A 15,639-nucleotide genomic window follows, 5' to 3' on the forward strand; every position below is an offset into this window, starting at 1 on the left:
TAGCAACATCAGGGACAAAGTTATTACTCATACTGCCACCTCTGATTTAACCGAACTCCAAGTGATGTATTTTAATGTCCGTAAGAGTTTTGAGGGGAGAACGAAGAGTCACAAGATCAGTGCACACAGATTGAACAGGCTGTCAGGCACCATAACTCTGGCTTTTTCTTCACGGATTTCACGTTTAACAGCAATGGCATCTATCAAATGGCACATCATTTCAATGCATTGCAGTGACTATAATGATCAAAGAAATAACAACATAACACATAATGATACAAACAACATGAAACAAAACATTCAGAGGACACTGTGACATCAAACTATTTTCTTAACATTTCCTTCATGATAGCATATGTGTCATGTGTATGGGGTATAAAATGACATGTAAGGTTACACGTGTGACATTTTCACTTTGTCTCAGTAGCCAGCATATATTCTCATAAATCTATAATATCAGCATAGATATACATGCACACATAACAGAGGATGGGTACAAGCAGGCTATATTCTTATCGTGTGTAAAATACCACATTTAATAAAATATGTACAATCCTATTTATTTAATCCAGTGTATGTTATTATTTTCATTTAAAAAATGAAAAAAAAATATGAACAATTTCCTTAATTGTATCATAGTTTCATTATCACATTTTAAGGACTATCATAGGCAAGCATAGTTTTTTTACGATGACCACAAAACAAATTCAGCATATAAAACATTAGATTTAGAGATTAGATGAGCTGACAAGATAACTTTTCTTACACATGTTTGTGAATTCAAATGTCATAAAACAAATAGATTAATAAATAAACATGAACCAAAGGGAAACAAACTATTCCTCATGAGTTGAGGCATCATATTGAAAATGACCAGATTTTTTGATGAATACCAAGAATTTCTTATTACATTTCACTTGCGAGCAGATAAGATTCACGTTTGAAATGAATAATACATAATATATATATATGGAAATTATAATAATTCATTTTTCCCATGCCAAGAAAAACAAAATCTTTATTTCTAGGACAGGATCATATCAACTGCCACCCTCTAGAGAGTTTTTAAGACAAGGTTCTAATCAAATCAATGGAATGAAACATGTAACCCTATCTAATGTTTAGTCCAGTTATGTTTAAATCAATTTAAGATAATTTTGACCAACAAAACAGACACTTCCATATTCCTGACTAGATATCTTTGGAAACTAAAGTGTGCAGTTAAGTGCATATATACAGTTACATTTTTTTTTAAAAAAGAAGGAAGAAATCCTGATAAAGGCATCTATAAATTCTTACATTCACAAGGTCAATCAGTCTGACACCTTTATCTGTCAAAAGGTGTTGGAAAACATTCCATGGAAGTAAATAAAGATTTCCCTCTTCCCTCTGCTATGCTATGAGCTAAACAACAGTTTGGGTTCCTCTAAAAATGTAGGTATCCTACACAAAGCATTGGTGAGGATAAACAACGCTGAGGGGTTCAGCACCGATTCCCCTGATCCCTTTCAACAGGTCCAAGGCAACGCACATAGCAATGGAGAGTGGGACTGGCAGGGTTCATGTGGGAGGTTCAGGTGATGATGAAGCAAACAAACCCACAAACAAACAAACCCGCAAACAAACAAACAAACAAACCCACAAACAAACAAACAAACAAACAAACAAACCGAGAAGAGGAAGCACTGTTGAGGAGGGGAGGAAAAGGAGTGTGCTTTAGTGACCCAGGGCTACAGCTTAGCACTGCATTGTTGGTTCTGCTTTGTAGGTCAGCTTCATAGATTTTTAAAGGGTGCTTGCTGTCCTCTACTCATCTGTATTATACTGACTACCGACTCCTGTGTGTCCCTGTGTGTGTGTGTGTTTCTGTACAGGAGTCAATTTTCTGTCGTGAAGAATAAGAAGGCCTCACAACAAAAAACGATGACTGTGATGTCAAATTGAGAGAGGTGTTTGGGGGCTGAGAGGGGAAGTAAGCCACAATCTCTCCTTTCAATAACATTTGCATGCAGCAAAATGCGTCCACCTCAAAAAAAAGTGATCTTTTTTAGATGAAATTCTGCTGTTTGGTCCAGGTAATGACAACCACAACAGCTTTCAGTGAGACAGACGGGAAGAGCTCCTCTGGGCTTAGCTGTGAAGATCTGATCAGAAATGTCAGACTTCCGATATGAAAAGGACATATTCTCCGCCTGGGGAGTGTGTTACAGTAGGTCAGCGCTTTGACATTTAATTCAAATTTCAGTGAGATAAATGGGCATTTGGTTTTGATTATTTTCTTGGTATTCGTGTCAATGTTTATGTTGTTGTTTTTCTCAACTGTTGTCTCGGGGATGGGGAACGTGCTGGAGGCACTGGAACTGCTACAAGCCACTGAACGAACCATTAGAGGAGGTAGCAATCTCTCTCTCTCTCTCACACACACACACACACACACACACACACACACACACACACACACACACACTACACTACACTACACTACAGCTACACTCTGGCTATGCACAGCCAAATTTACCCATCTTCAGCAGGAAGTGCTGTCTGCCGATAGGTGGAATAAAAACAAAGGAGCCATTTCTTCGGGCAGCATTGTAAAAGGCCTGAGCACTTCGAGCAAGCAGCTCTGCTACACTTGACAGTTTCAATAACACTTAAACAGGCTCCACAATGACTTCAGCTAAGACAACAGCAATCAAACACCCTCCAATGAGTCTCATTGCCGAAGCAGTAAGTCTGATGTGAATATCTCAAAGTCCAGACACAGACAACTATGTTTGTTTCACATTAACCTATATGACTGGCACCTAACTTGCTCATTTCAGGCATGTACAAACACAAAATGCATATCACTTATCCTGGTAATTTATTGGTAGTTACTGTATATTGGTATGGGTTTATGTTGGTATGGCATTTGAACATAATCATTACTTGGAAACTCCAATCATTAGGTGCAAAAAGTCAGCATGACTTAGCAAATTGATGTATTAATGTAAAAAGTAAATATAAATATTTATATATATACAATGTTTTGTGACATTTAAATAGATATATAAAAAACTTGAGAAGTTAGCTGAGAACCAATGAACATCATAGAGCTTACAAAAATAAAGGCTATTTCCCTGTAGTACTCCAGCTATGAAAAAACTGAAAGAAAAAAAAAATCCAGCAAGATCCTTCAGACCCTTTAGTGTCCAGTGAATATAATATCTGTGGAGAAAAATAAACAGATTTGCATTAAAAGAGGACCTTAATACTAGACTTATCAAGCTTCATTTAAATTGGAGAAATTTGGAAATTAGATCAAAACAATATATGAGCAAAAAAGTAAGCTTCCAAATGCCTCAAGTTCACACTTCAGCGATTATTTCTCTGTTGGAAGTTAAGTTATTATATTTAATTCCATCAAACTGTATGTGACTGTGAAATTCTCCAGTTTGACTGTACAGTATCTCCGTGTCAGAAGAGATTACATAAAGATGAGTGTTGGGGAGGGACATGATGTATGGATAAATACTTCATCTTATTAAAGTCTTCGTTTTTTATTGTATTGTAACGTCGGTGTCTTTTGGACTGAGTGCTAGCCTCCCAGAATGCAATGTGTGTGAATGCTGGTTTGTGTAATGTCGGTTTTAGTTAGTGTAGTTGCGTTTTCCTTGTCATGTATGTGTTAGCTTGTGTAGTCTTTCTTTAAGTTTTACCTCATGTGTTTTACCCGGTGTATTGTATGTGACAACCTTGTTCGTGTATCGTGCTTGTTTTATTGACTTCCCTTGTGTTTCCTATGTAATGCTGTCTTGGTCTATGTGTTTGGCTGATTCCCGCTTCCGCTAATAAACCTTTTGATTGGACAACTGTGTGTGTCGCTATCAAATCGTTACATTGGTGTCAGAAGCGACTTTCGAACATGGCCTCCGCCCAGCGACAGACGGTTGGCAGAGACGCTGAGGGCAGCGAACTCACGACGGTGGGGCAGCTTCGACGGAAAAGGCTCTCTGAACTCTGAACTTTAAAACGTTTGGGTGCGTGTGAGAGGCACCGTGCTGTGTGGGCACCCGTTCTAGTTGGCCTGTTGGCCGGCGCCAGAGAAAAAAAAAAGAAGAAAAAAAAGGTTCGCTGTGTTGGGTGATAGCACGAGGCAGAAGAGGGGTCAAGCCTGGTCGCGACCATGACGGAGTGGAGCGGGCGGAGCAGAGGAGGACAGCTCTGGGCGAGGAGGCAGCGAGGAGGGGCGCCAAACCGGTAGCTGATGGCCTGAGAGCTCAGCGTGGTCCGGCTGCAGCGGAGCTGGTGCCTGCCTATCCTGGTTGGTGCGACTGTGGAGTGGAGCGACGGAGGTGCAGCGACAGTTGACCCGTGAGTTCCAGTGCTTGGTGCCACAGTCTACGGTAGTAAGCCCACCTAGGGCCCCGTCTGGAGGGAGGAGTGCCGCTGACACGCCATGGGAAAGTGCAGCCTGAGGGCTGCTGCTGAGAGGAGCTGGTGACGAAGCGGGACGGCCACGTGGTTGCTAGCACGCCCGACTGGATTGCTAGCAGCGTGGCTCCCCGTTGAGTGAGCTCCTGCGGCGTGTGCACCCCACGTGTTGTTGGCGGTATCCCAGACTGTTGGACTGAGTGAGTGAATGCCCACACCGACGTTATGGCAATGGCTAAGCGAGGAGATATTGCCGAGGACGGCAATAGCTCGCGAGAGGGCTGTGTAACGTCGGTGACTTTTGGACTGAGTGCTAGCCTCCCAGAATGCAATGTGTGTGAATGCTGGTTTGTGTAATGTCAGTTTTAGTTAGTGTAGTTGCGTTTTCCTTGTCATGTATGTGTTAGCTTGTGTAGTCTTTCTTTAGGTTTTACCTCATGTGTTTTACCCGGTGTATTGTATGTGACAACCCTGTTCGTGTATCGTGCTTGTTTTATTGACTTCCCTTGTGTTTCCTATGTAATGCTGTCTTGGTCTATGTGTTTGGCTGATTCCTGCTTCCGCTAATAAACCTTTTGATTGGACAACTGTGTGTGTCGCTATCAAATCGTTATAGTATGTTTACATTTTGGGGAAAAGAAGCTGAAAATGCATTGTGGTTGGTTGAAGTCCTTGGTTGATAACTGAGAGAGCTGTTTGCTTTAGTAAACTGGGTTAACTTCAAGATTCAGCTGAAGGGGATTGTTAGGTTGAGGATGTTGAGTTTTGGGTTCAGTGCTGTGTTAAGTTGTTGAGTGTATGAGGGGCTGTACCTCTGTAGTATTCTGGGTTGAAGTTCTCATAGATGGGGTAGAGCGGGTTCTCTTGTTCACAACGCAGCTTCCTGGCTCGGAGGACGTCTCGCACACACTGATGCAGAAACGCATACTGGCACTGCAGCGCAAAGACACATCCCATTAGCACAGACGCCATTTACACAAACAAATTTACTGTCAGTGACCACAGATTTAATCTGCTTAATGTCTACAATATATGTGCTGATCAATGTGAATTCTAAAAGGAAAACAAGTCAGTGCTTCCTGATTTTTTTACATTTTCACATAAAGTAATTTCCTGTGTATTAGCCACATTGTGCACTATATACAGTGTTTTATGCAAGTAAAAAAAACAAAACCATAATAATACCATATTAACTGCCCCCGTGTATTAACCTCATAGCTGAAGACATTTTGCAAAATCAATGTATAAACCTCGGTTAATAGTTGGGAAATTACGGTACTCATTTTTCTGGATGACTATTTAAAGCTTCACGGAATAAGATGTTACATGCTTTGCACTAATGTAGACAGGCCTGATGGAAAACTAACCTAGCAACAACCCAAAAGCCAAGACCCCCTCAACAACATCCCTAAAGGTCAAAGCCAGTTACACCGAGTTACCTAGAGTTTAAAATTGAGAAGCACTTTACAGTAAAATCCACACACAAAAGAGTTAGTCCTGCTCACACTTTTGTGATGAAGAAGCTTTATATCGATGACCTTAGTTTGACTAGATTCATCCCTTGTGCGCAAGTCATTGTAAAAAAATGAAATCCGCTATCTCTTCGGTCCATCTCAAGGAGTATTTAGTGTCTCTGAAGTTTGCTAGCTTGCATGGCTCTCCTCCATTATTTACTAGTATGGGCAGATTTTCTTGCCTCGTCAACGTCTCCATAATGGTGACGCAGCATCATTTATTTAGAGTACTCTCTCTATGTCTCTCTCTCTCCTCGTCCTCCTCCTGTCTCTCTCTTTCTCCTCTCTTCTGCTCTTTCTCCTCTCCTCTGCTCTTTTTTTCCTTCACTAGCATTACAGTGAGAGACACTGCTACTGTAATTCACTGCCGTTGTCATGCTGACATTGCAGAAGCTTTGATGGTGTGTGTGTGTGTGTGTGTGTGTGTGTGTGTGTGTGTGTATGTGTGTGTGAGAGAGAGAGAGAGAGAGAGAGAGAGAGAGAGAGAGAGAGAGAGTGAGAGGGATGTAAGTCACCTCTGTTTGGACCATGTGCGATCGGTGGAGGCGAAGGTCGAAGACGCAGCCATAAATGTCCACCGTCCCACGACTGTCCAGCTGCTGTAGGGCCCGGTCCAGGGCGATGAAGGTGCCTGTCCGACCCACTCCAGCACTGAGAGAGAGAGAGAGAGAGAGAGAGAGAGAGAGAGAGAGAGAGAGAGAGAAAAGCAATAGAAAGGAGGCAGAGAAGAGCAAAATGATTAATGGAGTGACCTTTGATGGTACACTATACACTCTTACCACCACATACATCTGAATTTAATTGTTGTGCATCTCCAAACCCTTGCCCCTTAGCTAAACCCGTTGTTTTTTTTTAACGAGACCCTCTTTCAGTGATGATCAGAAACAAAAAGTTCGTCCATTTCAGCTCTCTGCCCACACTCCGCTAGCTCATGTCCAGAGAGCCGTCCAAGGGCCTCTCGCTGCCTGCTCCTGTGCTCGTAACGAGAGAGTAATGGGATTACGCTGGCCAACATCCATATGATTGAAGAGCACATGTCTTCTTTTCTGCACAGAAAAAAACTCTCCTCCCTCCCTGCCCACCTCTCTGCCTTCTTCTCTCCACTGTGTGTGTGTGTGTGTGTGTGTGCTGTGTGTGTGTGTGTGTGTGTGTGTGTGTGTGTGTGTGTGTGTGTGTGTGTGTGTGTGTGAGTGTGTGTGTGTGTGTGTGTGTGTGTGTGTGTGTGTCTGTGTGTGTGTGTGTGTGTGTTTGTGTGTGTGTGTGTGTGTGTGTGTGTGTCTGTGTGTGTGTGTGTGTGTGTGTGTGTGTGTGTGTGTGTGTGTGTGTGTGAAGTGTGTGTTTGAAGTGTGTGTTTGAAGGGGGTATAACTGCCCTTCTTTGCTCTGCTGTCTCTAAGAGAACAAGGAAAGTGAAGACGCCACTATCTGGAGGTCAGTAAGGGAGCAAGAGAGGGAGAGAGGGAGGGAGAGAGAGGAGGCTCCGTACTTTTGGTCAGTTTCACTCCTCTATCTCCTCTTAGACGGTAGAGGGAGGATCAAACGGTCAGAAAAGGAACAGGTTGCCCTGGAGTAATGGCCGAGAATAATACGTGGCATTTATACCAGTCTCCACAGCCTGTCCACAGAGACAGACAGACAGAGAGAGAGAGAGAGAGAGGGAGGGAGGAAGGAAGGTGTATAGAGAAAGGGAAAGAGTGACAGACATAGTAAAAGGGAGAGAAACAACAAGACAGACAAAGAAAAAGACAGACGCAGAGAAGGAAAGAAAACAAGCAAGAAAGAATTAATGATTCAATAAAACAAACAAAGAAAGAAAGAAAGAAAGAAAGAAAGAGGAGAAAAAAGGAGAGAAAGACAATGATACAGACATACATACAGAATGAGAGAACAATGATAAAGACATACAGACAGAATGAGAGAACAATGATAGACATACAGACAGAATGAGAGAACAATGATAAAGACATACAGACAGAACGAGAGAACAATGATACAGACCTACAGACAGAAAGAGAGAACAATGATAAAGACATACAGACAGAATGAGAGAACAGTGATAAAGACAGGAAAAACTGTAGTAAGCAAAGCCAGTGTAGGTGTCCTACATGGCGGACTCTGAGTCCACTACCGTTGTGTTAGCAGTGAGAGAGGTCAGAGCGTGGGCTTCCTGTGCGTGTGATGGATTAGATCTCTCTCCCAGTGACAGGCTCACAGGGCGCCTCAATGCACCTTGATTAGGAGCCCGATGGAGGGGAGGAGAGAGAGAGAGAGAGAGAGAGAGAGAGAGAGAGAGGAAGCGCGTCAGAGCAGAGCATGACCATGGAACCACACACCCACACACATGGAGCAGGAGTTCCAGACACAGGTATAGTGCAGCAGATTAATGGCATATTTCAAGAGAATCGTTCAAATTGGTATAAAAGTATGACATTTGGCACAGATACTCTCTAAGGGTCACTTTTTGGGAAAAAGGCGCTGGCCACCCAAAAATTCAACATGGCGGGCATTTTTTCAAGATGGCCGCTATTTCTGTCAAATGTCATTATGTCAATCGTTATGTCAATCGTTATGTCAAACAGTGATGTAGGTATAACATTTTGTGAAAATACTGTCCCTCAAAAATTCAAGATGGCAACCATTTTTCAAGATGGCCGCCATTTCTTTTGAATCCTTACATCAATTTTTTAAATGGTGATGCTATCATCAAATTTGGTACAAATATTCTTCAAAGAACACACTCAAAAATTCAAGATGGCCACCATTTTCAAGATGGCCACCATTTCTGTCAGAGCTCAATTTAATGTTTTAAAGGAGAATTCCGGTGTGATATTGACCTAAAGTGTATTGAAACATGATACCGAGTGTGAACGTATGTCTCATAGCCCATCTCGGCTTGTCCCCTGCACTCCAAAATCTGGCTAGTTTGCCGATGCTACCAACAGCTTTTTTCAATAGTGGTGCTTCGCATCGGGCTAGCCATGCAAATAAATCACTGTTTTACACCCATTTACGAGGCTCAATGTATCTCCACACTTCATTGGTAGACTTCCAGGGCCCTGACATTTAAAACGAGACATTGAGAACTTTGAAAAGCACTGGTAGTTTACTTACAAGACGATTTATACAGACAGTATCTTCATCGAAGTTTAGCGTTTGCAGCCATCTTGAATTTAGTCACGATAAAAATTAAAGCAACGAGTAAGAATGAACAGGTATGATAAGGGATCAGATTCCAAAAAATAATTCAGTGGAAATGCATGGATTCCAGTTTCTTCCAGTAGCAGCAACTGGAATCCATGCATGGTGTAAGAGCGTGTGGAGCCAATCAAATTAATGAATCTCACTCTCAATGTGTGTGAGGCAGCTCTGATTTAATAGAGTGAATGTCATAACACAACCAGGGCACACTGGTGACTTCACTGCTGTGGAACTCAGCATTGGGTTCAGTGTCAGCTGATCTACTGTTTTACTTACACTGTAGTTCTTGACTAGTAGTAGTAGTATAGCTAAGTTTAGTGTCCCAAATGCTGTCTAACAGCCCCTCATCAATTAGCTAGTAATAGATGTAGTTAGATAGCCGCACCTGAATTGACAGGTTGTGCCAGCGCGGGAGAGCCGAGCCAAGGGTAAGCGGGGCAATACATGACTTGTTTATGTATGCTTACCTGGAAGGTGTACAAATCAGAGAACTAAAACAGTATAGAAATAAAACATCATTGAAAAATATGTGAAATATTTGTATATCTAAATTACCATTACCACATCGCAAATATGTGTTTTAGTCAACGATACGACACTTGACCAATCACATCAGTACTGCGACTTGAATTATTTGTTTGATGCATCTATGTGAGAAAACATTAAACAATATAGGCCTAACCGGCCTCGTACTTACAATGGATGAAGTTAAAGGATGGTTAGTGGCGGCTCAGGTTGTTTTTTTTTCTTCTCTTTGTTTAATTAACAGGTCCATTTTATGTAGAATAATGTTCTGATGCAGCAAAGGTTTGGGCTATGTGTCGTTGTTGTAAGGTTTATCCCCGACGAAAATGAAAAAAAAAAAAAAAGGTCTTTAATGCTTTCAATTGTCGAAAAAATAAAGCACATTCATTTGAATGATTTTAGCTTGTGTCACGATTCATCAAACATCATAACGGGCAAAATATCAACGGGTCCGGCGGGTGCGGATTTAATTTTAATATATCACCACAGGTGACGGGTCGGATTGTGCTGAACTTCTCGGGTGCGGGCGGGGGCGGGTCTAAAAAAATGGACCCGTGCAGGACTCATCGGTACAGATCACACGGGACTTAAATGGCACTGGATGAGTGATCGGGCTAGGTGTAGGTGACCCGAACCTAGTTGTATCCCATACTTGAATGTGTACTATGTCTATGATTGAGGTGGTAAAAGGATAACCCCTCGGCCTTGACCACTCTTTCACAATAGTGACCTGGAGATCCTTGAGAAGTTTGTGATCCTGCTGTATGATCGATCAAGCACAGCTGTTAGTGTAGATGAGGCTAGACTTGACATGTTTGCCCGAAGAGAGCCATATGAAGCCATTGAACAAGGGCAGCTTAACACACTAAATGTGTGCATATCAGGCAGGCTGCATATGGGGTCAAGCAACCCAGTGTCAGCCAGAAGCAGAGAGTCCTGCTGACTGGGGATGGAAAAAGCTTGGTGAACAATGGGGGGTCTTCTGGACAGCAAATGCACCAGTTGCACAAAGTTGTTAACAGCTAGCCAAGTGTGGCTGCAAATCAGAGTGCTGTGGTAGATGCAAATGTTTTAGATTGGGTTTTGTGGTGGATTTCTATGACTTAAAGGATGCATATATGGTTTTATAAACTTTAATATTACTGCAATTATTATGAGGCTTCAAGGCCTGTACACATCTTGAACAGACCAGACCAGCAGTCAAGGAGTGGGGTGCAGGAGGATACAGTAGACACTAGGCCTCTCATTAGATGGTCAAGAGAGAGGGGATGATGTATAGCTGGTAGATAGATAGATAGATAGATAGATAGATAGATAGATAGATAGATAGATAGATACTTGATCCCCAAGGGGAAATTCAAGAACTGGTGATGATAACAGCAAGGCCAAGTAACAGGTAGCAAGATAAGAAGCCTTGCTTACACCCAACTGGATAGAACCAGCAAGACCCAGAACCAGACAGTTTTGCATATATTTTTATGCAGGATGGGAAAATGGTTTCCACCAATATTCGTAACCCTGGTGGATGCTGATTGGCCAACAGGTGTGTTTCGAAAGTGGCGAGAGGAGAGGGCCCAACTCTAAGGTTAAGGAGTATAAAAGATAGGCCGCAGCCATCTTTTAGTCAGATCTCATCGGGGGGCGCCAGCTGATGACATCTCACCTCACCCTATTGCTTGACACCTGGTCTGGACATCGTTTAGGCTGGACTATCACTGCAATACGGTGAATAAACATCAACAGTCTTCAGAGACGCCTTGTTTCAGAGTGCTAATTAGTAAATATTTAAGTGATTAATTGCTCATTGGATTCGGAAAGTGGACCAGTTTTTCCTGTGCAATTGCAAATGTGAATAAAAAAGTAAGTTTGCAGTGGGCGAGAGCCGATTTCCTGATTCTGGGCCGTGATGTATATGAACAACTTCCTGGATATGTTGCCCCCAATACAACACTTGCTGACTGCCAAGCAGGGAGGCATTGGCTACCATTTTTAACAGTCTTTATTATGACTTGGCAAGGCACAACCTCTCAATCTCAGGCTGGACACTCTAACCACAAGGCCTTTGAGCTGGTAAAAATGTGAATAGAACTTATGTTATTTTTTCAATCCTTCCTTTTAACTCAGTCCCAACAGAGTACACTATTAAAGCAACACTCACCTTGAAAAATGCCTTGAATTTTTGCGATTGCCTTTTTCTAAAAGTGTGGCTGTTAGAATATTTTTGCTAACATGCATGTGTGCATCAGTGTACATACTACCAAAATGACGGCCATCTTGGAAAAGGTCTCCATCTTGAATTTTTTATTGGCCAAAAAGTGGCCTTAACAGAATATTTGTGGCATATTTTCTGTATCACTTTTTGGAAACCGTGGCAATGCACATAGGACAGTAATGGCAGCCATCTTGAAAAATGGTTTCCATCCTGAATTTTTGAGTGGCACATACCTTTTCCCAAAAGAGTGTTCCTTGAAGAGTATTTCTGCCTAATTGTATGCTTGCATCACCATTTGAACAATTGAAATGATTAATATTCGACAGGAACAGTGGCCATCTTTAAAAATGGCGGCCATCTTGAATTTTTGAGGGACAAGCATATTTTTCCATTAGCATTTCCTTTAGAGAGTATTTGTATGAAATGGTATGCTTAGATCACTGTTTGAATAATTTATATAATAAGCATTGAATAGCAATGGCAGCCATCTTGAAAAATGGCCGCCATATTAAATTTTTGAGTGGCCAGCGCCTTTTTGACATTTGGCCAGCGCCAAATTTCATGCTTCTATACCAAAATGAACGATTAACGATTTTTTAAGTAATCTGCTGCACTAGGTAAACTTTCTCAGCCTGGAGATATGAGCCCCCGCTAACCAGCCAACCTCTAACTGCTCATTGCTCGTAAATGGTCTGGGGACTGATTTAATATAAATGGCAATGCTTCATTAGAAAGGCATATCATGCAGTTTTTCCCTCTTCAATGAATAGATATACTGTATCATTCTAACAAGTAAACAAATGGGCCTTTCTTTTGTGCTATCTGGTTCTGATGTGTTAGCCCTTATCATTTTATACATTAGACTAAAATTACTTTCTTAACTTTTAGCCTTTTAGCAATCAAGAGCATGTATTTAGTAGCTAGTTCTTAATACTTAATATCTTAATACCCTGGGCTCTTGACCTGCTTATTCACCTAATCTTAGTTCATAATAAAGCCGCTGACCAATTAGCTATCTAATTTGGAGGTTTGCGCTAACATGCAATTTACTCGTTACTTCTCCCTACATGCACAGGTAGTAATTAGTTGCTGTTAGTATGATTGTGCACATTGAGGATTAGGCTCTGTTTTTTACCTCAGGGCCAGGCTGTGTTTATGAGCACTCAGTGGAGACTTCAGTACACACACAAAATGCCATTCAAGTGGTGTGAGGAGGAGATTGTTCTGCCTGCTGGTGGGTAGTAGGCTCTGTTTGAATGGATTGTTTGTTTTGCATGTATGATAAGGGGGGGTGGCTGTGCATTCTAATTTACAATGTGTGTGTGTGTGCGCTCGTGTGTGTGTGTGTGTGTGTGTGTGTGTGTGTGTGTGTGTGTGTGTGTGTGTGTGTGTGTGTGCTTGCGTGCGTGCGTGCCAGCATGTGTGTGTGGGGGCAAGTGTGTGCATTCATGCATGTGTGCTTAAGGGATAGTATTGTGGGTGGTGGTGACACAGAGGAGAGGTAATAACAGCAGCAAAAAAAAAATTAATGAAGGAATCGCAGAGAGATCAAAATCCAATAACATTATGTGACATCTCTGTAGGAGGTGCGTGCGTGTGTTTGTGTGTGTGTGTGGGTTTGTCTGTCTGCGAGTGTGTGTTTGAGGGGGTGGTCTGAGTGGTGTCACAACCTCTTGATATTGAAAGGCAGAGACTTAATCTTTCTTTTCCTTCCCCCCCCCTCATCCCACACCCCTCCCTGTCTCCCCATCTCTCATAACCTGCCTATCAACGCCTCTGTGAAAAAAGGAGAGGAGTATATGACGTTTATATGTCTTTTTTTAATCCATTAGCACATCTGTATGACAGCAGAGTAGATGAATCATACTGTAGCTCAACTGGCAGGTGCTAATAACCCGCAGGCCATGAGTGCACATCTCAGGGGGCAAACACATAGTTAAAACCTTTCTTTGTTGCAAGTCACGCGGGATAAAAAACATCTGCCAACAGTAATTCAGGCTACCATCTCTTGCATGCTAAAATAGACATGCTAATTGTGTTGGAGCTGGTGTGCTGAAGTATTTTATACCACATGTTTTCTTGCCCATTTATCATGTGTCTGAACACACAGTGACACACAGAGACAAAGACACACACACATACACACATATACACACTTACACAGACACACACAGACAGACAGACACACACACTCGCGCAGACATGGACACGAACACACAGTGACACACAGAGACAAAGACACACACACATACACACATATACACACTTGCACAGACACACACAGACAGACAGACACACACACTCGCGCAGACATGGACACGAACACACACAAACACACACAGAGAGAGACAGACACACACACTCGCACACACACACACACACACACACACACACACACACACACACACTTCTTACCTGCAGTGCACAACGGTGGGCCCTGAGGTGGGCACTCGGTCGATGTAGTCCCGCACGGTCCGCACATACTGGATGAGGGACTGAGTGGTCTCGGGCACCCCGTGATCAGGCCACACCGTGTAGTGGAAGTGGCGCACCACGCGCGGGTATGCCAGCTGGCCCTCCTGTAAGATGCCCAGAAAATGCCCGCCGGTCAGAGCCAAAGCACACACAGCCCATCACACTGAGGCATGAGCAGTCACATCACTCTCAAAATGTGGTGTGCACTGGGGCGATAATTAGAGTTATATAAACAAGATTACGTGAGTTTTTGTAGGTAACAGAAAAAAATATATATTTGAAAACTTCCTGGTTACCCCAGAGTCTCTCTATCTCTTTCTCGGCCCATTATGCATAATGGCAGTTGAGTTTCCAGCTACTCTGTTTCAATCAAATCTCTCACTGGATATTAATCTGTCCATATCAAACACCACTGGCACCACCGCCGATAAGGCTCCGTGACTTGAAAGTATTTTAAGCAATCGAGTCTGTCGACAAAAGCTTTCTCCTATCCTCTTCCCGTGATTTATTGTCAGATCATTAATTTGTCAAGTCAATATGTTGAAAGCAATTTTCTGAATCAGTGAGTAAAGAAATGAATGTTTTTTGTCCTCCTAAAAGAAGAGAGGTGGGGGTGGGGGGGTAAAGAGGAGTAAAGTTGTTGTCACTCACATAGCAGATCTTGAACTCGCGGATGGTCCACTCTGGGAGCACCGACTCGGAGAGCACCTGCACCACCAGGTCCCCGTAGTACAGCGGCTCTCTGTTCTGGGGCCAGTAGTGGTCACACTTCACCTGGGGGACAGATGGAGAGAGGGAATTTGAATTAAAAGTAACTTTATACAATCATTGGAGAGAGAGTGAGAGAGAGAAGACAAATTAAAAAAAGAATAAAGAATGCATAGACCAGGCAGAAATGGCAGAGTTTGAAAAGGTAGTGACAAAGAAAAGAAAAAGAAAGAAAGGAAGAAATTAGTTGAGAGCTCCAGTCGTTCCGGTCAGAGGTAGGCTAAGCTAGCTGACCTGATGACGTCAGCCAGTCTTCAGAGAATGTAATCGCCTCGTGCTTCACGGGTCAACCAACAGACCGACCAGGCCTTTCATCTTCAGCCCGTCTCTTTCTCTCTCTTTTCCTCTCTTTAGATATTGGCAGTTTTTTGTTATTCCTCTCTGTTTTTTTTTCTCTCGCTCTCTCTTTTGGTCTGGACTTTATCACCAAGGCAACAGAGGAACGTCGGCAAGCCCGGGAGGTGGTGGTGGTTCTCACTTACCCGGCCTTTCTCCACGCACTGCGTAACCATGACGATGTTGTGCACGTTCTGCT

At 42.6% G+C, this 15,639-nt stretch overlaps 1 protein-coding gene across 1 annotated transcript in view; it reads right to left on the bottom strand.

Moving 5' to 3' along the window:
* Positions 1-1,021: 1,021 nt before the first annotated feature.
* ptprb (protein tyrosine phosphatase receptor type b) overlaps positions 1,022-15,639 on the bottom strand; it is a 50,322-nt gene continuing 35,704 nt past the window's right edge. The window contains exons 26-31 of the mRNA XM_048267821.1: positions 15,587-15,639; positions 14,988-15,110; positions 14,277-14,440; positions 6,443-6,578; positions 5,226-5,346; positions 1,022-3,207 (exon numbers count right to left, since the gene is read on the bottom strand). The exon at positions 15,587-15,639 is cut by the window's right edge and continues 82 nt beyond it. Coding sequence (XP_048123778.1) covers positions 3,185-3,207; positions 5,226-5,346; positions 6,443-6,578; positions 14,277-14,440; positions 14,988-15,110; positions 15,587-15,639 — 620 coding nt within the window. The 3' untranslated portion in view covers positions 1,022-3,184. The remainder of the gene's footprint in view (positions 3,208-5,225; positions 5,347-6,442; positions 6,579-14,276; positions 14,441-14,987; positions 15,111-15,586) is intronic.

The sequence above is a fragment of the Alosa alosa genome, chromosome 17, assembly GCF_017589495.1.
Source record: "Alosa alosa isolate M-15738 ecotype Scorff River chromosome 17, AALO_Geno_1.1, whole genome shotgun sequence".
NCBI lineage: Eukaryota > Metazoa > Chordata > Actinopteri > Clupeiformes > Clupeidae > Alosa > Alosa alosa.